A 25,508-nucleotide genomic window follows, 5' to 3' on the forward strand; every position below is an offset into this window, starting at 1 on the left:
ACACTTTGTGTTGAGTAAACAGAAGAACAAGCTTTTAATGTCTTGAAATTTGTTCCATCTTTTTACATTTTATATATATGGGTTTGGTGCCAAATACAATGCACGATGAATGTAAAATGAGACTGCAGTCACCAGTTAACAGGTCTGAAGGTTGACAAAGCTGTTTATTGACAAAATACCTCTCCATCTCATAAATATATATTCAAATTATTCCCTAAATAAAAACTTCCAACAATGCTTCAGCTTAAAAACAAAGTACAGAAATGGATCTTTCAACCTCAAAGTCATAACTGATTTGTTAGTTATCAATTGGGTTAACTCATTTCCCAATATAGCTCTTAAACTAACAACTAAGATCTGTCAGTAACATTTTTATGGTAAGCACTTAGCTTAGACAAAAGTGTATTGGTTTAGTTATCAACCAGAAACACTTGAGAAACAAAACAAAAAAGGAAAAAAAGTTTTAAAAAGATCTCCTGTTACCAAAGTTTACATGTTCTGCTTATGATCCTGTGCTGTCAAGTCCCTAAGAGCATCTTTCTTTAAAAGTTGAATTATTTGATTAAAATTTGGTGACTGAAAACAAGCAATAACTACATCAGCAGCAACATTTTGATGCCAAACTGAGCTCTGTAAAGGCTATAAAAGTGCGTTGAAAATTTACTTCAGCCACAGGTCAAAACATACAACTCCAAAAAAAGAAAAAGATATCATCACCTAAACTAGTAAGGCTCACAAGCAGAAAAAGGCTCCATCAGCAACTGTGCAAAGCTATGAAGCTGGTCCCATACATGCTATATGGAAAAAAAAAAGGTTCTGAACTACTGTGTAAAAATGTGTTGAACTCTGTGGTCTAACTAAAATAAGTTCCAAAACGAAACTGCAGCTCACAATTGAGCGATACTTCATGTCGTGCATTCACTCATTAGGAAAAGAAGCTTTTACATTTTCTAGCCAGGTTGATTTTGATAGCTACAATGGTACTGGTGAAGTATGACACGTCTAACTATATTATACCTTACAAGGATTCATTTTTCTTGAACTTGAAACTGAAGCAATACATATAAGCCACAATTCTGAAAATATCTATGCAAATACTTAAAATGTTTATCTATAATTAATCTCTTTGATACCAGTTGAGCCTATGCACAGTGCTTGTAGAATCAGCGCCTTAACTATCACATTAGTCACCGCAGGTATTCCTTAATGAATTAAAACTCAGTTTATTCAACAACTGAAAATACCTAATACTGCTTTCCCCATGTTTGTGTTTTCTCTTTATTGAGAAAAGGTGTTTCAATTTAAAAAACAAATTATGTAACAGTAATAACCAAGTGCAATCTGTAAATATTTCAGCACTGCACATTGCACAGATGCAAATTTTTACCTTCTATTCATAAAACTAGCTGAAATTAACATTTCTCAGCAGGTTTTTACCTGCCTGAATGAAATACTTGCAATGGGAACATAAAATGGACCGTGCTGTAGTGCATTTATAACACACCCTATGCAAGGTGTGTTAGCTTGCACTTCTAAAAACTTTCTTTGCATTTCTGGATTTTGGCCTCTGTTTTCTGGCCCCTTGTTCAAACTTGCGGGAAGCCCGTGAGCGAGTCTTTACAAGGCAGGCAGTCGTGGTTTTTACAACCTGCTTGCTCTTCCGTTGCGCCGGTTTGCGCCCACGCCTAGGGTGTGTTATAATCTTACGGATGGTATCATACCTATTCTCGGGATCATCATCGTCATCTTCCTCCTCCTCCACTGGAACAGTCCTTGATTTAGTCTCTCCCTCATCTCCTGAGGAAGGAAGCGGAAACCAAAAAAAAAACATGAACACTTAATACACGTAAAATCACAAACACTTAATACATGTAAAATCAGCAATAAACAACACAGCATACAAACTAGAGTCTCCATCAAGAATCCACATATAAAAATAGCGTGGTAGTACCACCACTTTTCCAGTAGCCAACAAAAAAGCCAGCTACATAGCTTGACATACAAAACTAAAAATGTTCATTAATAAAAGTATCTGGTTTTTCAGGCAGCACTTTAACTGACATTATGCTTGTTACTACACACAACTTGCAATTCTCTCCTTATTACAATACATACTGTGATTTTTTTTATTTTACACCAAAACATCCAGAGGCTGAATACTCCATTTAGGATTTAAGAACTAAGTTTCCTAGGAAGTTATCAGCTCCATTTCAGAAGCTCCACTAGTTAATTTGTGTAAATTGAAAAGAAGATCCAAATAAATATATTACAGAATCACCAAACCTACAAGCTACTTTGCTGCCATTAAGAAGTACTTGAGAACAATAATCCTTGTCTATTTTTGCTTTCAGAGTATCAAATACAATGTACGTACATCTGTTGTGCATGTGTGAAGACTTACATTTTGAAAACTACTTGTGCTATCCCTACTGCAAATATCAAAATACAGTTGTATTCCATGGATACTGTCTCATATGGGTAACACATCAAACCCAAGAGCATGGGACACATAAAAGAGAAAGAACAGCACAGTGTGATACCTGCCTTTAAACTCATTTGCACTCTCCTGGCTGAACTGAGGAATTCACATTATTTCTAGCACACTCCCAAACATTTCCGCTTTCTTTTCTCTTGTTCTTCTGGCCCCAATGGTAAAACAAATCTAATTATTAAAATTAGGCTGAGGAAGAGAGAGCTTAAAATCCTAATGAACTGAGATTCACTCATTCCTAATCTCTACTGTTTGTTTTCTACCTGTGCGGAGTGCACTAAAACAAGGCCGTGACAGGCTTGCTCCGAGTCGCTTTAAACATACGCTTGTCTTGGAATTACCACTAGCTGATATCTCACAGGACTGCAGAAGAGATGATCACAAAAAGTTCCTCACTCTTAGGCTTAGATAAATGTAAGTATCCTGTTGGTTAAACCAGATTCTAAGTCTCATTCAATGATCTACCTACTTTGTTCAGACACAAAAAAGACTCATTTATTTATTCACCTATTAAGCCAAAAGCAAACTGAAGAGAAAATATAAGTTTGGCTCCTCTTAAAATAATACAACCAAGGCAGATTCTCAGAGAACCATACAATAAGTAATGCTGGAAGAGACCTCTGGACATCACCTACTCCAACCCCAGCCTCACAGTAGTGCTAGCTCCAAAGTGAGGTCAGTCTTCTCAGGGCCTTGACCAGTCAAGTTTTAAGTATTTCCAAGGACAAGGATTCTAATCTTTTACAGTGCAATCAGTTTCAAGCTTTGACCATTCTCAATTTACAGAATTTTTTCCTAGTATCTAATCAGATTTCTCCTTGCGAAAACTTGTATCCACGGCCTCTCATTATTTTGTCATACATTTGGCTCAGCCTTCTCTATAACTACTCATTAGGTGATTAGAAGACTGCAATTAAGACTCCCCATTTTTAGCATTCTCTCTCCAGGCTAACAGAAACCAATCCTCTCTCAGTCTAACTCTATTGTCAATCATCCCACATCACTATCTAATTTTTCCAGTTTGTACACTCTTATCTGCCTGTCCCATCCAATAATTATCCAATCTTGCCACCTGTGACTTGCAAATAAAACAATTGCTCCCACTGCCTCAGATACCATCTGATATATTACAATCAACATCTTCCTCCTGGGCCATTTCAATATCAAGTCTGTGAACATACACTGTACCTGAGCAAATTTATTTTCAAAGTTTTTTTCTTTGATGGTCCAGTGATGCTGAGAACTTACATATGTGTTACTGCCACCTGGAACCATCAATCGACTACCTAGGGAGAGTGTTTTACCAGGGCTGGCAGCTACTATACCACACACAAGACACCAGCTCATCACTATGCAAACCACTCATTATTTGCAACCTCCCCCAGCAGTGGCATCATTAAGGAAAACTTGGTTTTGGCAGGAAAAGCCCTAAAAGCCCCAGTATTGCATGCACGGAGAGGCAAATAAATGTACTGCATCAGAGGACCTTGAAAAATAGACATTAAAGAGCTATATAGTATGCAGAATAAGAAACTTATTTTCCAGCTGTCACTCTACAATGATGCAAAACACCATGAATCAAACTTTGCTTTCTTACAGGGCTCTAAATCCAAAGCAGCACAGCACCTGGGAAAAGCAACCTCTACACTGGCAAAGAGTAACAACACTCCAGAAACTAAACTGCAGGAAAACTTCAGGAGCAAGTGGGTCAGCAGCAAGTGGGTAGGAAAAAAGAAGGTTATGTTTAATTTAAAATCTGAGTGTTCTGTCTGTTGGAGGAAGGGTGTGGTGTGTGGGTTTTTTGTTCTTGTTTGATTTTTAAGAAACTACAATGAGAATCATCTCATTTTGCATTTCATGTCTGCCTAGAATGGCTTTCCAGGAAAGACAAAATGCAAGTATGTCCTCTCTGCTGTCTTCATAAATACACTGCAATTTTACTCATTTTAGTTGCAGCGTTGCAAATTACTGTATCTGAACCAACAGTTACATACAGAAAGTTCTATGAAACATTGTCAGAAGCAAACAGAATCACAGAATCCCAGAATGTCAGGGGTTGGAAGGGCCCTGGAAAGCTCATCCAGTGCAATCCCCCCATGGAGCAGGAACACCCAGCTGAGGTTCCACAGGAAGGTGTCCAGGCGGGTTTGAATGTCTGCAGAGAAGGAGACTCCACAGCCTCCCTGGGCAGCATGGTCCAGTGTTCTGTCAACTTTACTGAGAAGAAATTTCTTTTCGAATTTAAGTGGAACCTCCTGTGTTCCAGTTTGTATCCATTACCCCTTCTCCTATCATTGGTTGTCACTGAGAAGAGCCTGGCTCCATCCTCCTGACACTCACCATTTCCGTATTGATCACCACAAATGAGGTCACCCCTCAGTCTCCTCCAGTTCCAGAGCCCCAGCTCCCTCAGCCTTTCCTCACACGGGAGATGCTCCACTCCCTTCAGCATCTTTGTTGCCCTGCGCTGGACTCTCTCCAGCAGTTCCCTGTCCTTCTGGAACTGAGGGGCCACAACTGAACACAATATTCCAGGTGTGGTCTCCCCAGGGCAGAGTAGAGGGGCAGGAGAACCTCTCTGACCTACTGACCACCCACCTTCTGATCCACCCCGGGTATTTGCCTTCCTGGCCACAAGGGCCCAGTGCTGGCTCATGGTCATCCTGCTGTCCCCAGGACCCCCAGGTCCCTTTCCCCTACACTGCTCTCTAATAGGTCATTCCCCAATTTATACTGGAACCTGGGGTTGTTCCTACACAGATGCAAAACTCGACACTTCCCCTTGTTATATTTCATTCAATTTTTCCCTGCCCAACTCTCCAGCCTGTCACTCAGGCTTAGCTGTAAGGATGCTGTGGGAGACTGTGTCAAATGCCTTACTCAAGTCAAGGTAGATCACATCCACTGCTCTGCCATCATCCATCCATTTTGTTACATCCTCATAAAAGTCAATGAGGTTGGTCAAGCATGACTTCCCCTTGGTGAAGCCATGTTGACTGCCCCTAATGACCCTGTTATCCCTGATATGCCTTGAGATGGCACCAAGAAGAAGTTGTTCCATCAGTTTCCCAGGGATGAAGGTGAGGCTGACCGGTCTATAGCTACCCAGGTCCTACTTCTTGCCCTTTTTGAACACTGGAATGACATTTGCTTTCCTCCAGCCCTCAGGCATCTCTCCCATTTCCCAAGACTTGGCAAAGATGATGGATAGCAGCCCAGCAATGACCTCAGCCAGCTCCCTCAGCATCGGCAGGTGCATCCCATCTGGATCCATGGCTTCATGGATGTCCAGATTGCCTAACTGATCCCTAACCCAGTTCTCATCAACCGAGGTAAATTCCTCCATTGTCCTGCCTTCCTCTGGGGCCTCAGCGGTACGGGGCTCCTCAGGACAGCTTCTGGCAGAGTAGACAGAGACAAAGAAGGCACTCGGTAACTCTGCCTTCTCTGTATCTTCTGTCACCAGGGCACCCACCTCATTCATCAGTGGGCCTACATTGCCTCTGGTGTTAGTTTTATCTGCCACGTATTGGAAAAAGCTCTTCCTGTTGTCCTTGTTCCCTCGCGCCAGGTTTAATTCTAAGGAGGCCTTAGCTTTCCTAGTTGCCTCCCTACGCCCTCTGACAAGAGCCTTATATTCTCCCCAAGTGGCCAGCCCCTCCTTCCATGATCTATAAACTCTCCCCTTCCACTTGAGCTTACCCAGCAGTTCCCTGTTTAACCACACAGGTCTCCTAGCTCCCTTCCTTGACTTCCTAAACAAACAGAATACAATATGCCTGTCATGGTAATTAAAAGAGCAAATAGATTTCATTTTTCCTAGTTGAAACTGATTTATTAAAAACATGACTAACATCCATGTAATGTGAAAACTGCCCTTCCTTTTTAAGTTCTTTAAAACCAAGTGTTCCGATTCAGCAGTTCTGAATTTCCTAAGGATATAAGACACTGATGAAGTAGTTTTATCTTGGTAAGAAAAATAAGTATTACTATTAAACCTGCTATGAAAACAATAAGCAATGGCAGATTTCTGTTAACCAACAGCAGCTGCTCTAAGGCTACATGGGTCTTGTGAGGCACAAAGATCATCTGCTTGATTTTTACCACGTACAGCACAATGCCACCAGTCTCCAGAGTCACCTCCAGTGCAGAACCAGGAGCTGACTAATTTGAGTTCACCCAATACCTGCTGCTTAAAGCCAGCTTCTGCTGAACAGTACCTGGGCAGCCAAAGCGAGGAACAGGTTTTTGAAAGCTGTGCTGCAGGGAAATACCCGCTGGAATCACAGACTGCAGCGTCTCCAGCCTCTCCATTTACACTGACAACCTTTTATCCACAAGGGACAAGCCGCGCAAATTGAAATGGGCGCTTCCGAGTCAGTATCAGGAAACCTGACCGGCTGCAAACATTTAAATGAATATTGAAACTTCTACATTAAGTGTTACCCAAAGCTTACAAATTTCCTCTATTAGCATATTAGTAATACTTTTAGATGAATATCTTTTGCACACCTGATGACTGACAAAATCCTGCACCAGCAGACAGCATTAAGTTTTCAGTCACTGGCATAATTTTCTGCTCATCACTGCTTCCATCCCCTGTTGAATTCTGTTCATCATTTTCTTCCTTATCAGATGAGGAAGAGGAAGTGACAACCACCTTCTTTTTTGACTCTTTCTTTTTCAAGTTACCCTTTTTACTTTCTTTCACTGACCCTCTCTTAATCTTTTTCTTACTCTCTTCATAAGACTCCTCATCAGAAGACGACGAGTCATTCTGTTCCTTCTTGGAAATTTTCTTTTTGTGACTCATTTTTTTCTTTTCTTTAGTTTTAGTTTGCTTTTTACTTCGCACAGCATCTTCCGAAGAACTCTCCTCTTTTAGAGGAGATTTCTCAGCATCAGAGGATAAATCCATTTGGACTCTTTTAGATACTCTCTCTCTTAAATTCCTCCTTTTATTTTCTTTAAACGCTGGTTGATTTTGAGTTTTGTCATTTTCAGAAGAATTGCAACTTCCTTTCTCTGGAGATGACTTTTCAACGTCAGATGAGGAATCACCTTGTTCTTTCTTGTAACTTTTCTTTTTCAATTTTTCAGATTGCTTCGCTTTGCTTTCAGTTCCTTTCTTATTTTTGAATCTGTCTTTTGCAGAATCTAAATCACGCTCGCTCTTTGTAGATTTCTCAGTACTCTCTGAAGAAGAATCTTCCAGTGCCTTTTTCGTTGTCTTATCCTTGCTCTTCTTATCTTCAGTTTTCTTGACACCTTCAGGATAGCTCTCCTCTTTCTCCAGTGAAGACTTCTCAGCATCAGAAGACTCATCCCGCTTTCCCTTGCCAGTTTTTTCTTTTAAGTCTCTGGTTATCCTCTCCTTAGCAGCCGACCCCTTAGCAGTTTTTTTATCTTTAGAAGAACGACTGATCTCCTTCTCTGGGGAAGACTTCTCAGCATCATCATCTTCAGAAGATTTATCTCTCTGTTTCTTCAAATTTAACCTTCTCTTACTACTTACTTTTTTCCTCTGCTCTTCTTCAGAGGAATCATAACTATCTTCTTTTCGCGAGTATTTTTTCTTCGCTTTTTTTGCAGACTCAATTTTACTCAAAATTTTGATTTCTTTTTCTAATTCAGAATCATAGTTTGAAGAATCCGAATAGTTTTGTCGTTTCTTTTTAGCAGCAGCAGAATTTTTAGCTGATTTGCCTCTTTTAGCATCTAAATCGGAACCAGAACTGGAATTTTTTCTTTTTCGTTTTCCATTTTCATCCTTTACTGGTTGATCCTTTAGAAAACCTGAAGCCTTCTGATCTTTTGTTGGTGCTTCACTATTGCTATCAATATCTGAAGAACTGTGACTCATCATCGCAACTTCTTTAAGAACAGTTGGCATCTCATCAGAATCTGAGCTATGATCTAATGCAAATGGCTTTTTTGATTTAGAAAGTTTATTAGGGCTAGGACCATCAACAGCACTGTCAGAAGAATTTCTTTTATCGTTTTTCCTCCTTGATTGTTTGGATGATTTCCTCTTACGTTTGTCATTGCAGGTGTCATTGCTATCTTCTTCTGAATTTGATGTTAAGGGGTTGATGTCTGTCTGGCGCCGCAGGGGAGTGGTCTTCACACGTGGTGATCTCCTGAGATCAGATTCCTCCACAGGTGAGGCAGCTTCAATCTCTGGGGAAGGTTTACTGCCAGCACTATGATTTTGTTTTATGGAATCGGAATTTTCTGCTTTAGATGCTACATCAGCATCCTTATTTCCCTTTTCTAGATGGCTGTCTGGATTTTCAGCTTTAACTGAAGACTCTGAGAGGGAAACGGGAGTTAATTTTACAATCAATTCTTTTGTTCCTTTAGCCGATGATTTTAACTTGGTACCACCTTTGGTATCTTTCACAGGAGTGTTCACTTTCGTATTTGAATTTAGAGTCTCATGATCTGTTCCTGTATTTCCACTGTCTTGCTCCTCTGATGCAACCTGAACCTCCATAGCAGATTCTAGAGTCTCAAAAATATCTTCAGGAACAGATGAAGGAATGGACACAATATCCATGTCTAAAGCCTCTGTACTATTAGGTTCATACTGAGGTTCTTCATTTCTGCCAGACCGTTTATCTTCCCCAGAAGGGCGCTTGTTATCCGCTTGTTCCGTTGTTGGAACACTTTGATCCATGGGCTCACCGTCAGGCTGTTCTGATACTTTCTTCCCTGTCTTTTCGGTGTCATCCTCTTTTAATGCCACATGTTCCTTTCCTTCATCTTTTTTCACCTCATTTTTTTCTGTTCTAACATCAGTTTTTTTCTCTTTGGTATTTTTATCTTTGATTTTAACAGTCAAAGCTTCAATCTCCAGGTTCAGGCCTTCTTCTAGTGCCAGACAAGTTTTTTTCATGTCACTCAACATAGATTTATAAGCTTTTAGCTGACACAGTTGCACAGCTGGGCTCATTTCTGCAGCATTTTTCAAAAAGCTTGAAAAGCTCGAATTCAGACTTGCTGTAGCTTCAACCAGCTTTTTTGTTTTCTTAAGCAAGTCTTTTGGCATCATTAGTGCTTTATAAGAATGTGTTAGTGAACCTGAATGTGAATCATCTAGTTTTTTTTCTTCACCATTACAATTTGAATTATTTCTCTTTGGAGAAAACTTGACTGTATGGTCATATATTTTACTTTTTTCACTTTCAACTCTGATCTTTTTTTTGTTTTGTTGCAGTAACTGTTCTAAATTTTCAAAGACACTGTCACAGGCAGTGACCAAGTCCAACAAAGGCTCTGGCTGGCAACTATAGCAGTGCCACTGGCTATTTTCATCCAATATAGTCGATAACTCCTTTCGACCCAGGTTACGCAAAATGCACTTTTTACAGAAGGCATTATGGCAAAAGTCACAGCAAATCAAATTTCCACCTTCAGCACACCACCTGAAATGAGATATAAGAAATATAAGTCTTATCTCTATATTACAAGGTGACAAATTTGAGAAGCTTACGTATTTTTCACTATTTGATAAAGAATTTGCATTTTAAAATTTCAGGTGATAAAGAGATATCCATTAATTGAAAACACTATCAAAAGCATGACTGAAAAGCACTCAATTGAGAATTGGAAAGCTGGAAAATTAAGGTATCACAGAATCACACAGAATCCCAGAATGTCAGAGATTGGAAGGGACCTGGAAAGCTCATCCAGTGCAATCCCCCCATGGAGCAGGAACACCCAGCTGAGGTTCCACAGGAAGGTGTCCAGGCAGGTTTGAATGTCTGCAGAGAAGGAGACTCCACAACCTCCCTGGGCAGCCTGGGCCAGTGTTCTGTCACCCTTACTGAGAAGAAGTTTCTTCTCAAATTTAAGTTTGAACCCATTACCCCTTGTCCTACCATTGGTTGTCACCAAGAAGAGCCTGGCTCCATCCTCCTGACACTCACCCTTGATACATCTGTGAACATTAATGAGGTCACCCCTCAGTCTCCTCCAAGCTCCAGAGCCCCAGCTCCCTCAGCCTTTCCTCACACGGGAGATGCTCCACTCCCTTCAGCATCTTTGTTGCCCTGCACTGGACTCTCAGATTGCCTAACTGCTCCCTAACCCAGTCCTCATCAACCGAGGCAAACCCCTCCATTGTCCTACAAAGCTGAAATGGTCAGTAATATCCAAAGAGAATTTCAGCACCAATTTTAAATAAAGAATTAAATTTTATTTTCTATATTTCTTCTGAGAATTAAAAAAAATGACGTTATTTCTTTTACAGTAAAGTTAATTAAGTCTTTCTACAGCCTTAAGTGGTATATTACTACTGCAGGCACATTTGAAAACAAAAAATTTGCTTTATATCTAGATTGCATAATCTTTAATGAATACCTGAAAGTGGCTGACAAGTAAGCTCACAGGCATCACAGATCACACCATTTTGACCGGATTACACATTTAGATATTTGACATAAGGACAGAGATATACTTCAGTGTTTTAAAAGCAGGAGCTCTGAGTGTTATTTCAGTTTTTGTACACTCACCTGCACTGTTCGTCCATTCCATCTGAATCACGGCTAATGTCATCGCTCATGTAATACTTGTAGCAAGTCTGTAAAGAGATAGGACAAGGAATTTTTTATTTAATCTCAACTGGACTTTATTAATTCATATGATTTCAGCAAGCATTAGAAGCAAGCAATTAAAAGCAGCAGCTGCAAGGTCTTCAGCATTCTAACCTTTTACCTTTGTGTTAATCTAAAAAAAACCTCTTCCACATATATAACACGTCCTAACCCATGACTTTTAATTTAGACAGCTCAAGGTTTATTTGAAAATTTAATAGGCTTCTGTTTGACAGCTGCATCTTTGCGTATTTTAGAGCATCACCTGAATGCTTCTCTTCACATCTAGAAGTTTTTTCTTCAAATTTATAAGTTACTTCTATCTGTTTCCTAGACAAATCAATACCACATCTTCCCTGACACAATCCTACATAAACTACAATTTTCAGCTCTATGCTCCTTATGGTAGTAATCAATCCCATAAGGTCTTAAATAAAAAGATCTTCAGTATTTATACTGGTTAATGTCCAAGGCTCCAATTTCCAGATGCAAACTAAGTATTTGCACAGAAAAATTGGTAATAGAAAAAAAAACCAACACACAACTCAGCTAGTAGTAGCTGAATTCTTTCATTTTGAAGGTGTCTTTTTTTCTCCCAGTTGCTAGTAAAGAAACATCTCCCAGACTTGAATCTCTACTTTGAACAGGGATTAATACAAGCTATTAGCTAAAACCTGTCCTTTTACTCAGTGAATCAGCGAATTCAGAATGCAGAAGAGGCTTCAGCACCTGAATTCAGAATCATGACACCCTTTTATCTGGAACAGTTGTACATCTGTTCAACTAAACTAAACTAAACAAACAAACAAAAACAAACAACAAAAAAACCACAGTAAAAGCTGATGCTTAGTCACTTGACTGAACATTTACAGTCAGAGGGAAACGGCTTCTCAAGTCTAGGACTGTTCACCTAGGTAGAAGAAAAAAACGAGGCACAGAACGTGATGGAAGACATGGAGTATGCAGATCAGGGACTTCCATTCCTCTCTCTCACATTAACTTAAGGCCATGTTCAATTAAGTAAAGATACAGACCATTTATGAGAAAGAACATGTGACGTAATTATCTAGCAGAGCTCACAGTCAAGAGCTGCTATTGAATCCAACACCCTAAACAAATGTCAAAGATGAACCAGGCATGCATCGCAAGAACACATACAGCTACATGCTAAGGGTTTTCAAGTCTAGGAACAAGAGTTAAAACTCCAATGAATATTGAAAAGAGTCAACTTGTAAGTTGATTTTTCTAAGGCATATTTTATAAAAGAAACAAGCCAGAATGAAGAAATGAGTCAGAACGTTAGACTAGATGGACATGTCTGCAATAGTATGCCAGCTGAATATATAACATTAATTGGGAACTAGAAGAGAAGCAGGAGGGAAGAGAAGGGAAATGCTAAATGCGCATTGTAACACATATCTGCATCTATCTTTAGAGAGATCTTTATACAGAATCTCTACAGCTATAGAGATATGTGAGAGACCTATCTCTAGACCTCCTTGGGAATTAAAAGTCTCCCCAAGAGGAGGTAGGGATGTTTCCTTCCTCCCCTATTACCCAGCTCTTCACATTGCAGGCAACTTCAGGCTTAACTGAAGACACCAGAAGCCACATCACTGAAGACCCAGATGCTGGGTTTGGGTTATGGATTAGACCATCCTTACAGAGGTTGTCAGAAATAATAACAGTGCCAGAGCTGTACACAAGTGCAACTGAGATGGCCTGGAAGATACCTTTCCGCTTCTTGTTCTGACGTTGTTTTACATACAGTGATTTAGCAGGAGATCCAAAATTGAATCTGCTCTTATAGTACATGATGAGTAGGCAGAAATTGCAGACAGATCATTTAACATAAAAAATTCACTAAAATTATAGCCTTAAAACAATAAAAAAAATATTACAAAGAAATAACAATGAGTTTAACTGGGATATAAGAAAACAGGAAAATCAATTTGTAAGCTGTATTTGCCTTTTTGTTTTCTGGTAAATGGCATTTGAAACAAAAACACACAGTACAAACTGTAGAACTGTTCACACATACCTTACAAATAAGAACTTTCAGTGCAGGATGTCTATAGATTGAATCCTTCTGAAAATGGTTCACCTGTTGCCCACAAGCTGTACAGCTTACAATTCCATGTAGTCCTTCCTCTATAGAGAGGATTATAAACCACACATTAATTGTTTTCATTTTTATTTTTTAAGAAATCTGTATACACCTATTTCATTTTCTTACAGTATTTTGGCCTGTTAGGTTTTTCATATGTCTTTATTACATTACTACCCACCATTAGAGAAATATTTCTGTAACCACTTGCTATTCAAAGACTGAAAGAATTTTCCTCTAATTTCTATACTCCACTTGGGGGAAAGATACACTTTTCTTTCCTCTGAGAGATTGAATTTGGATTAACTGGTCACCTCATGAGAACACACCTAAACATGAGTCATTGCTAAAACTCTTTCAAAACAGCCCTGATACTCTGTACAATCTTCCTCATTTAATCTTTGTTCATAAAATAACATTTTAAGCTATCTTCGTATTATGGTCTTTCACATATAGTTTTAGTTTCTCAAAGAAAAATATGGAGAACTGTTCCAGAGGATGCATGAAATCATTGTAATAGCGTACCACTCCATTCCTTTATCTATATATGATCAAGAAAGTGTTTCTTTAATGTCAGTCCCCCAACTCACTTTGAAAGGTGGTGGACTCGGGGTCGGGAGTATCGCTACATGCCAGGTTGTTAAACTGACTAACAAGAAAAAGGAGAATCATTTGTGAAAGCTCATACACTCAGTTCAACTGCTTTAAAAAAGTTCTTTTGGGATCAAGCAAATAGTGGTTTGCTATGGTATAACTTCATGGTTACGGTCCAAGTACAGACTAATATTTGTTGGGGTTTTTTTTTTTTTTAATAATCAGTACCACAGAATCGGACCCAAACACCAACGCCACAATGTTAAGGAACTGAATGAACATTGTCAAGACACAAAACAAGCTACTAGCAATCTGCTACTGAAGCACAATTTCAAATAGTTTCCAGGCCAGCAAAACAACTAACACACCCGCACAATTCAGTGACAATAGCAGATCTGAAATTCTGAATACAAGATTGGCTGTTTTCAACTTCAATGCATGCATTACTGCATGCACTGCAGACTTTGTGGACTAGCAAAGCACCTCTTACAATTTCAAACACCTGTTTCAAACACTGCTGGTAAACCTCGAATAAACATATCTATTATATTGCACTACTTGGAAAAGAATACCGCACTGAAAGGTTGAACCAGATGGTACTTGTGGTCCCTTCCAACCTGGTATTCCATGATATGATTCTATTATACCAAGCAGCACAGATGTCTACTCAGGCTTTGTCAAATATCACAGACCTTAAATGAGGGTAAAAATCACAGAGGGTAACAGCCATCTGAGGGAGAACAAGCCACTTTTCCTTCTCTACAACTTTAAGGGGAAGCACTACTGCCTCCTTCCGAAAATCTGCATGTTGGAACCACAACAAACAGGATAATTTATAAGGCAAACCTTTGTAAACCACGTTACTACTACAAATTATAAACAACTACTAATTCATTAATACTGAGAAAATACTTACTTAAAACCCATTCCTAACTATGCATTTATTAGCAAAAATACAACCACAATCATTCTGCAGAAACACAACTTAAGGATTGATACAACGCCTCTTACAGTTTTGGATAAGAGCATTTGGATGCTACAAAGGCAAGAGTTCTGTAACTACTACTACTATTAATATAAACAGAACACCTAATTCCTAATAAAAATGCAAAGATGCACTCCAAAAAGACACACTAGCATTTTTAATTTCATTGTTATTATCTATTTACTTGCACTGAGCATAGAATTTAGGATCTCAAGTAGTTGGGACTATACGCTTACCTGCTTAAACAAGTAATGCTTAACTTGGTACGTGAACAGGCAAGGCACCCACTTCTAGTAACTGGAGAAAGACTAAGTGCCACTTCATGGAACTAGACCCGCTGCAGAACAAATGGATCTGCACTACCTCCTCTCTGCACATCACAAAACGAAACTGGTTTGATACATTCCTAATCCAGCTGCTCTTGAGATAGGCTGCGGTCACATCCCTCACCTGGCTACCTTCCTGGGCTGAAAATGGGGACAGAACAGGAGCAGGTGGTACCTATTCCATTGCCCTGAAAGTTGCCAGGAGCTTAACACAGGTACCGGATAGCTTTAAATTCGAGTCAAAGACTATCAATAGTGACAGAGATATATAGCTGAGCTTGCCATGGATAAAGCCATGACTTGAACAAATTCTTGATGTCCCTTCCACAACTATTATCTTATGTCAGGCACCAGTATGAGAGTAACCACCCCAGACAAAGGAAGGCCTGCAAATTTTCTAGAGATGGAAAAAAAAGGCAGGTCGTGTGAATTGTCTTGGGGATGCAGGCACAGCTCACAAAGCTTAGGCAGAAAAGTCCTACTCTTTTAACATTATAGCCCTGAAGATTTCTGTCGGACCTCTTGTAAAACTGTTCTAAACACATATGGAAAAAGCATTCCTGTATGCTGAATAGGACATCTGTGCACAAATAGAATGGAACCAACTTTCAAAGATTAATAATTTAGAGAAAATGTCAAAATGTGATTAAAATCATGCATGAGCCCATATGTATGCACAAGCACATCTCCACACAGTCACACTTTAGTCCTCTTCAACCACAGATGGAGAAACAGCACGTATTAAATTATAATAACACTTCAAAAGAGAGCAAGTATCTCAAATGATACAATGAATGAATAGTGTGCACAAGAGCTGTTTGTCTGAATATCCTGGGTACTGCTGTAGGTGTGTGAACTAAGACATAGTTAGTAGTATTAATGAAAATATCTGCCTTCTTATTGGCTACTTTATACATAATCTTCCCTCTCCTCTACTTTTTTGGAAAAAAAAAAGATATTAATTTCTGTTATCACTGTTATCTACCTAACTTCTCCTCAGTTTTAGCAGTGGTGACGGAAAACCAGCTGGCACAGCAGCTTTTCAAAGATAATCCTTAGAAGGGCCCACTGGTATTCTGAATTGCCCACAATTCAAAAACAAAGCAAAAAAGTCTTTGAATTCTTAGAGGTTTTAGGTGTTGTGTTAGTTCCCTGATTTCTAATATGCCTATACATCCCCCTACTCAAATATGGTTGCTTTCTTAGCGAGTCAGTGAACATTGCCATTTCAACAGCATGCCAAAATAACTCCTTAAAAAAGGAATACCTGGAACACCTGATTGCAACCAAGCAACTGTTCTGAATCCAAAGCAAGAAGGGTCCATATGGAGTACCTAATGATGCATCCTATAGCTACTAAACATAAGAACTTTAATGAGAACTAATCTTAGCTTTCACTGCTGCGCTACAGGGGCAGCAATGGAGGCTAATTTCAGCCAGCTAGAATCCTTAATGAACAAAGAGCCAGAAGAGTGGAGGTATTTTTAGGTTAATTTATTAGAAATATGAACAATTTGTAGATGTACCAAATGTGGTCATAAGCAACAATTTAAACCCGTTTTAATAAATGCTTTAAATTGTATTTACCTCCACGCTTTTTGGGAGCTTCAGGTTTCATTTTAACGGTATTTCTGCTTCTAAATTCAGGCCCTTTAAAATCATCTTTGTCTTCATTCAGCACTGGCTCAGGCTGTACAACCACTGTACCTAGAATGATTTTATTTAGAAACCATTACACATCCAACTGAAGTGCAAAAGTCCTGTTTACATAAAAGCCAACATAGCATCTTTTAAAGAAAAAAAAAGGTGCAATCTGTTGATGAAAACTCGAAGTTTTGAAGGCACAGATGTTCACATAGAAAAAAAATAAATATCACAAATAGAAAACACCCCACCACACACTTCAAACTACATCTGTTTTGCAGTAGTAGGACAAAAGCCAAGGACTGAATGGGCTATGAGGAGCAAATTCTGCTCTCTCTGCACCACCTGATGAGGTATGTGCAGAACAGGACTGTCATACTGCTGGGTGTGTGTTGTACAGGAATTTGAAGTGCAACGCTACAAATACAGGACTTTGGTTATGTCACTTAAATCTATCAGACGCCTTACAGTAACTACTCTCTTCTCTCTTTTTCCCCCCCTTTTTCCAGTTTCCCTCCATTTATTTCAGCACGAAATAAATGAAAAAGCAATAGAATAAAAACCTGCATTGTCTTTAACAAAATTTGTAAATTCATTTTTTTAATTAAACAAGCGTACTCATCAAAATTATGTGAATGAAAAAACATCTTTCCTACTTAAGAGCTCGGTTTTAATACTTTTGTGGTGAGGACACTGGAAATTTTCAAGTAACTGCATCAAAGTTTGCTTTTTCTCATGCAGTAAACAGCAGCGGTCCCACCAGTTTTTCCTATAACTTGTGGGTAAGAAATGGAAGACATTAATCAAACTCACACTATAGTAAAGAAGAGCGGGATGTAAGCTTACAATATTAACTGTTTTAAAAGGATGCTTAAAAATAGATCTGATAATGTCATTTCTCCCCTAGATTTAGTTTTGCTTTTGTGGATCTAATTGTCAGTAACCTCAGAGACAAGAACAGTAAAATAAATAAGACTTCAAGTGACAGAGTCTGAGACTTCTACAAAAGAAGAGAAATAAATTACTTCTGTTTCGTGTTGGTTTTATACAGATGCCAGTAGACACTGAAATTAATTCACCAACACATCCTGCTGTACCCACAGATTAAATTACACTGCGTTCATATCCAGGGTGCCTGGTGCACAGGGGGTGTGTGTTTGTGCATGAGCATGTATGTTTATATATAAAAGTCAACAGGACCGAAAACAAGCATTTGACTAATACATGTGCATTCTTGTTAATTATTTAAGCTGCATCATAATCTTGACTAATTTGCTGAATTCAGAAACAAAGAAAAACATAAAGTACCTTTAGGCAAACTTTTCATATCAACATCGTTTTCTGAGTTTTCATTTGAAATATCTTCATTTACAGTCTCATCTAAGACTTGTTCATCATCTGATCCAACATATTTTGTTACAACTGTAGGTTTCCTGCATAGACAGAAAAAAACCCATACCGTGACAAATATCACATATTGCAAAACATGTAAACCTGCCACTTTGCAAGCAAAACACCATATTAACTGGGAAAACGTATGTTCTTTTTAAATTCATTGCAGACATGATGGAAGGGATGCTCTGAGTTATTACAATAAATGCATTGTAGGCTAACTTTCTTGTTAGGAACAGGAATTCTCCCCTCCTATGAGAAATAAAAAGATTTACTAATAAAGGACTTCTGTTTCACAGGCTTGCTGTATGTTTGCTGTGAATTGAGGTTTGATGTGTTTTTAAGAAGGTATGCAGGAAAGTCACGCTTTCAGGAAAAAAAAATGAATTAAACACAAGTGAACGTCTGCTCAGAAATTTTATGCACCATTCCACGCTTAACAGGCAGCGCAAAGAGAACACACAGATATTAGCAAATGACAAAAAGCAGCTTGGTAGAAAAGACGCTTGCAAAGAAATAAAGGAAATGCAGAAAGAAATGAAATGCTGACTGTTGAACAAAAAGGCCAGTTGCCAGAACTTCACACAAACATAATTTAGAACTGAATGCATTAAAATGAAAGAATTTACCATGTCAAGGCAGGGAGAAAAAAAAAAATTAAAAATGTTGAGCATAATTTTCAGTAGGCTGAGGATAATACATGAACTGCTGCAGGACACTCTTTTTGTCAGTATCACACAGAATATGACAAATGTGAGAGTGAAAATACCTCTACTGATAGACAGGAAGCATAGAAAACAAGATTCTAAAAATGATATAAATAAAAAAGAGTTCAGCGGGACACTGGATTCGTACGATGAGGGAGAAATTAAACCCAAATATAAACCCACACCTACAAATATGGAATCAAGACTTTAAATCCAGCAGACATGATAAAATACCACAGATTAAAAAAAAACACAGAAAAAAAGGAGAGTGAAAAGAGATACACAATACTTTTAAAATGAATCTAGAAGGCAGCTCTTGAGATTGTGCATTTAGAAGAGCTCACCTATCTACACAGGATACTAGGATTTATAAACAATAATGAAGGACTTGAATGAGCATCAGCTGAGAGCAAAAAACGAAGAGTTTTATTAGAGTAAATCTGCTGTTACTTGGGCCACAAATAATCTGTCTCCTGTAGGTTTAAAGTGGTTGGTAAACAGTTAACTCCATACTTTTTCCAAAGAGTAAAAAAGGGTTAAGCAAAGATACAGCAAATGGCAGTTTCTGCACAGGACAACTTAATAGCACATTTTATTTCTACAGTCTTCCAACAGTCAGGTACATAAAGCCTTTTTTCTCTGTGACCCAATTTACATTTTTGGAAGAATCCTGCACATGGAAATAGCAAGAGTGAAGGAATCATTGTATAAACACCTTGGTCTTGAATATACGGGATAATCTTAGATTTGTTAATTAAAAAAACTAAGCTTTATGATCTTAACCTTTGACCCTGAAAGACAGTTTGAATTTTAAGCGCATTGTGAGGCATTTGTTTTACCAGCACTCTGCTAACTTAATGGACTCATAAGTGGCACAGTGCATGGACTTCTCCCTAGTTTTACATGCCAAAAAGCTATTTATTTATTTTTACTTTCCAAACCAACCTTTTTGAACGTGATGATCCTAAGGATTTGGTTCTTTCTGAAGAACTACTGCCCTAAAATCAAGAAAATATTAAAAAGTGAGCACATTTGTGACCAACTGACTTGACAACAAAAAGTTTCTTACATTTACTAGAACACATTTCAGGAGCAACCAGCACTCTACCAGAAAAAAAAAAAAGGCAGTAAAAGCATTAACACAAAGTGCCAGACAATTTCAAGTCATGCCAGCTCAGTTAGATCAAATCTATGGAGTTTCAGATCAGTAGTAAGACTCGAAAAAGTCAAAATCATTATTCTTTTAAAAAGATATTTAAATATACGTATCACCAAACCCTATTTTAAGTCATGAAAATGTCTGGTGTATAAAACTGTGGCAGAATGCAAACCTCCCTCTCTCCCCCTCCCTCCTTTGATATGGAAGGAGTAGACACATCTCCCTCACGGCCAGTGTGGGGGATGTTTGGAAGCTTCAGGGGCACCCCACAGCCAGTGTACAATTTTCTGTTAAAATGTAAAAGCATGTTTATTCCTACCTCTTCTCTATTGTTCTCCATTGAGGATGGACTACTTTTGGGTTCTTTACTTTTACCTACGGAGAGAAATCAAAGGAATCCACTGAAATGCAAGAAATATTAACATTTCTTCACATTATACATCATAGTGTTCTTTATGTTTCACTAGTGTGAATAAAGATGACTGTGACTTTCACAGACAAACTTGCACAAAACAACACAGTCCACTCTATGGCATAAAGTTTACAGAAATCATTTAGAAATTACTTTCAGTTAAGTATCTGATAGGCTGAAAGACATCCTTCCCATTGGTGAAGAAATTCTGAAGAAATGAAAGTGCAATTGTATCTGCAGAAATAGTATAGTTAATGCATTTTTTAATCTCTAAGACATTACTTTAAGTATTTCCTCTTACACATTTTGACATTAAAAACACAATATTAAATCTGGATCATGTAACCAAAGAAAAAAAAAAACTCATTTGGTACAGGGTATGACAGAGAATTCCCACTTCTCAATCTTGGGCACCGTGGAATACAAACCTAAAGACGTGCAACCTATTACTATCTGTTCCATCCACCAGCCCAGGTAATAGAAGGGAAAGTTTCAAGTTCATGCTTGTATGCTCAATACTTGTATGAAGTTGCTCAAAAGGCTTAGTAATAGCAGTATTTTTAGTAATAGCAGTATTTTAGTAGATGGACTATGGAGAAACAAGCGAGTGAAGTGGTAGGGTAATTACAGGACACATACTATGACTGTTGATGATTTTAAGGTAAGACTGCTAGCACTGCAACTTACAGAATCACAGAATGTTAGGGATTGGAAGTGACCTCGAAAGCTCATCCAGTCCAATCCCCTGCCAGAGCAGGAATATCCAGCTGAGGTTACACAGAAAGGTGTCCAGGTGGGTTTTGAATGTCTCCAGAGCAGGAGACTCCACAGCCTCCCTGGGCAGCATGGTCCAGTGTTCTGTCACCGTTACAGAGAAGAAGTTTCTTCTCAAATTTAAGTGGAACCTTTTGTGTTCCAGTTTGAACACATTACCCCTTGTCCTACCATTGGTTGTCACCGAGAAGAGCCTGGCTCCATCCTCCTGACACTCACCCTTGATAGATCTGTAAACATTAATGAGGTCACCCCTCAGTCTCCTCCAAGCTCCAGAGCCCCAGCTCCCTCAGCCTTTCCTCACACAGGAGATGCTCCACTCCCTTCAGCATCTTTGTTGCCCTGTGCTGGACTCTCTCCAGCAGTTCCCTGTCCTTCTGAAACTGAGGAGCCCAGAACTGGACACAATATTCCAGGTGTGGTCTCCCCAGGGCAGAGTAGAGGGGCAGGAGAACCTCTCTGACCTACTGACCACCCCCCTTCTAATCCACCCCAGGATGCCATTGGCCTTCCTGGCCACAAGGGCACAGTGCTGGCTCATGGTCATCCTGCTGTCCCCAGGACCCCCAGGTCCCTTTCCCCTACACTGCTCTCTAATAGGTCATTCCCCAACTTATACTGGAACCTGGGGCTGTTCCTACCCCAATGCAAGACTCTACACTTGCCCTTATTATATTTCATTCCATTTTTCCCTGCCCAACTCTCCAGCCTGTCCAGGTCTCTGGATGGCAGCACAGCCTTCTGGCCTGTCAGCCACTCCTCCCAGCTTGGTGTCATCAGCAAACTTGCTGCTAGTGCACTCTACTCCCCCCTCCACATCATTGATAACTATATCGAATAATATAAGCCCCAGTACTGACCCTTGAGGCACTCCACTAGACACATGCCTCAAACTGGACTCTGTCCCATTGACGACAACTCTCTGGCTTCTTCCCTTCAGCCAGTTCACAGTCCACCTCACTATCTGGTCATCCAGACCGCACTCCCCCAGTTTAGCTGTGAGGATGCTGTGGGAGACTGTGTCAAATGCCTTACTGACCTATGCTGACTTGTTTGGGTAAATTTTAGCCAAAATTATTCAGCTATTTCTGCATGTGAAGCTAAGGTAGGGGGGGAATAAAAAACAATAGAAATGGAGTTTTTGGCCCTTTTAAATATCTGAAATTTCTTCTCTGGAATATTACAGGCATTCCCCCACTCTGAAGAAAGCACCTGAAATTTGGAAGAACAGTGACATTTCTTCAGAGACTGGATGCTGCCCACCTTCTACTCTTGACCAATCTTGACCAAGTGATAAATCCATGGAAAATACCAGTTAATACATGCTCAGTAGAGATTTATTTCATTCTGGCAGCCTGAGTCTCTGCACTACATGTGACAGGGCTGTCCATGGGCCATCCCCGTGGAATGACCCAGCACGCTGCATCGTCCCCAGCCCTGAGTGCTGACCAAGCTGCTCGTGCTCCAGCCGCCCCAGGGCTATGACAGCGCAGGACTTCCCCTGTGACCGAAGCCCCAGGGCCGGGGCTGGTCACTCCAAACAAGAGCAGGATGTGTTTAATATTTGTTACCTATTTCTAACTCCTAAGTGAAAATTTCCAATATTGAATTTGACTGAGTGTAGGACTCAAGGTTTTTCAGAAGTATTATTTTGTTTCCAAATGTTTCCAGATTACATCTAGAAATCTTTTTCAAGTAATTATGAAAGCACAGCCTCCAGAACTTCTTCCACAACTACAAGGACTGTAGAAAAAAAAAAACCTGAAGATACTGCACTTACACATGAAGGAAAACTGAACAAGGAACCCATAGCACAGCAAACAGATGAATGTTTACCATCTCATGTTTCATGGAAGGTAAATTACCAGCAGGATTACCTTTCTTTCACATTTAGAAAAGATTCAGAACTGAAAGAAACATTGTATCAAAGGCCTATTGTATATTTATTAAGATATCACCACTTAAATATCAGGACTTTGCATAATTGCCCCAGTGAAATAACACCACAAAGTTATGTGACTTTAGAATCATCTATACATTGAAAATAACAATATAAAATGTCTTTTTACCTATGGTTTTGCTTTTAGATAATGCTGGAGGAGAGTTTGCGTCCTCAGATTCTTCTGATGAGTGAGCCAAAAAGTCATGAAGTTTCTGCACCAATGTATTCAACTTGCTTTCACTGTTAAAATATGAGTAAAGCTTGAAGTTACCTATGTATCTTAGTTGAATTTAGCAAGCTTGAAAGAAATTATGTTTAATCTCAACTAATACACACCTACAGAAGCAACTCAGTTACTGCTTAAACATTTGTTTCTGCAAGAGAATATCAAAGTAAATACAAAAACATACAATTTTGTTTGTATTCTTAGATCCCAAGTAAAATAATACATGCATCCTTACTGACAAAAAAGCATTAAAGATTCTGTGAGTAATAATAAAAAGCCTTTTAAAAATAGTTCTTAATGTTTAAAATTATTCACAAAATTCAAGAAAGTCTGAGTGGTAATGCTACTATGACACAAAGATAGCAAAAAAATTAATTTACAATTCAACTTTGTCAGAAGCTGAACAGGTAAAAAACCAATAAAATCTTAATATTTTATTACCAAAAAAGTAAACTTTGGGGATAAATACCACTACAAATAATAGCAGAATTTCACCTCCAACCTTAGAAACAAACAGGTCCGATGAGTATGACAGATCAACGTGGTTATGCAAAGCTTATATTAAATCAGCTACAAACATATATACTGCGTATCCTACATTAATTTTGTAAAAAATTCCAACCACATAGGATCAGATCACTACTTGAGCTGTTTGTATGAGCATTCATAATAAATTTACAAAAATATTAGACTAGGAATTTTCACTAGGCAGTTTCAGACACCAGGAACTGTTGGTCTTGCATATACAGTCATTATATTAAAAAGGTAACATCCTACGCTTTTGTTAAAAAGCTATACTGCTTCATCATTTACATATTATTTCCTCTCATTTTATGATGTTTGTTTCAGATTTACTCCCCCCAAGCTTCTACAATTTCTCAAGACAAGCACATTTTTCCAGCTGCAAGCACACTGAGGCCAACGGCAGCCACCCCTCTGACCCCTCAGTACTCAAAGTCACCACTCTGTCACTGCTGCGCTCCCAGATGTTATCAGTCCCCCAACATCTGTCAGCTCACATGGCTGAGTCATCATACCTTATCTGCTACCAGAAACGGGGTTTCCAACTGCTGAACTTCATTACTCCCTTAATAAGTTAACCCAGTTATAGGACACAGGCTTCCAGCCTTTTCACTTTCTCTCTCTTTCAGTCTTCTGAACCAGAAATCATATTTTCTGACCCTGTATTACACATTGTGGGAATTTTTGAATATTTATCACAAGCTCAATCCACTTACCTTTACTACCTCTACTATTTCTCTGAACACATCCATTTATTAGCTTCTGTCTTTCAATCTAACTGCTAATTGCTAAAACTAGATCACCTGTTTTCTAAGGACGACATGCAGGTAACTGTTCTCTCTCTCGAGCAATGAGTGAAACGGTATCACCACATTATAGCAAATGACTATTTAAACCAGCAAAAATAATCACATATAAAACAGCATAAAACATCCATTAAAAAAAAAAAAAAAAAATTTCTTTAAATCTTCTGAAGTACTCAAAATACCACTTTGTAAGGGAAAGATTTTCTGCATGAGTAAAAGACACTTATGTTGAGGTAACACACATATCATCAATCACTTGAGCCTGGTTTACTCTCAAGTGTATCTTACTTTTTTCTCTCAATCTGTCTAGAAGTCTTTCCCTCTAATTACCAGACTCATGCTGCTACATGACTGCCAGTCCTTTAACTTGGGTTTCCCTTTTTGTCATGGATGGAAAACATTACAAAATATTATAATGGTACACTTCAGTTTTAACAGACTGCATGCTTGACTTTAGAAAGGACATTTAACAACAATTTATTCACATTAAGTTAAAAAAAATTAAAGGCTTGTTCATTATTATTTGATAGTAAAAGTACATAAAGAGATTTCAGATCCATTCCAGATGGTCTGAAGAACTAATGCACATTTAGAAAAGCCACAAAAAAGTACATTTTTCGTAGTAAAAATAAAACCAAAAACCCACATGTGGAATTCTGCTCATTTAATTTATAAATAACTTGTTTTGGTAACAGCATTTTAGAAAAGAAAATGGGAACTATAGATGAGTTACAATGTTATTGTTCTCAATACAAAACAAATTCAGAATAGTATGCATGTGCCTGCGACTAATACTTTGAACATAATCTACTACCATTTATTAA

The 25,508-nt window shown here is 38.7% G+C and overlaps 1 protein-coding gene across 2 annotated transcripts in view; it reads right to left on the reverse strand.

Moving 5' to 3' along the window:
* The window catches only part of ATRX (ATRX chromatin remodeler), an 84,144-nt gene that overhangs the window by 49,563 nt on the left and 9,073 nt on the right, over positions 1 to 25,508 (reverse strand). Inside the window, exons 2-11 of one of the 2 annotated variants that reach the window (XM_071813424.1) lie at positions 23,467 to 23,504; positions 23,258 to 23,370; positions 20,322 to 20,377; positions 19,789 to 19,841; positions 18,053 to 18,177; positions 16,688 to 16,807; positions 13,130 to 13,239; positions 11,008 to 11,075; positions 7,004 to 9,918; positions 1,722 to 1,797 (exon numbers count right to left, since the gene is read on the reverse strand). In XM_071813424.1, the coding sequence (XP_071669525.1) occupies positions 1,722 to 1,797; positions 7,004 to 9,918; positions 11,008 to 11,075; positions 13,130 to 13,239; positions 16,688 to 16,807; positions 18,053 to 18,177; positions 19,789 to 19,841; positions 20,322 to 20,342 (3,488 nt within the window). In that variant the 5' untranslated portion in view covers positions 20,343 to 20,377; positions 23,258 to 23,370; positions 23,467 to 23,504. The remainder of the gene's footprint in view (positions 1 to 1,721; positions 1,798 to 7,003; positions 9,919 to 11,007; positions 11,076 to 13,129; positions 13,240 to 16,687; positions 16,808 to 18,052; positions 18,178 to 19,788; positions 19,842 to 20,321; positions 20,378 to 23,257; positions 23,371 to 23,466; positions 23,505 to 25,508) is intronic. The other variant, XM_065846381.2, reaches the window with a different exon arrangement.

This window comes from Patagioenas fasciata, chromosome 11 (assembly GCF_037038585.1).
Source record: "Patagioenas fasciata isolate bPatFas1 chromosome 11, bPatFas1.hap1, whole genome shotgun sequence".
NCBI lineage: Eukaryota > Metazoa > Chordata > Aves > Columbiformes > Columbidae > Patagioenas > Patagioenas fasciata.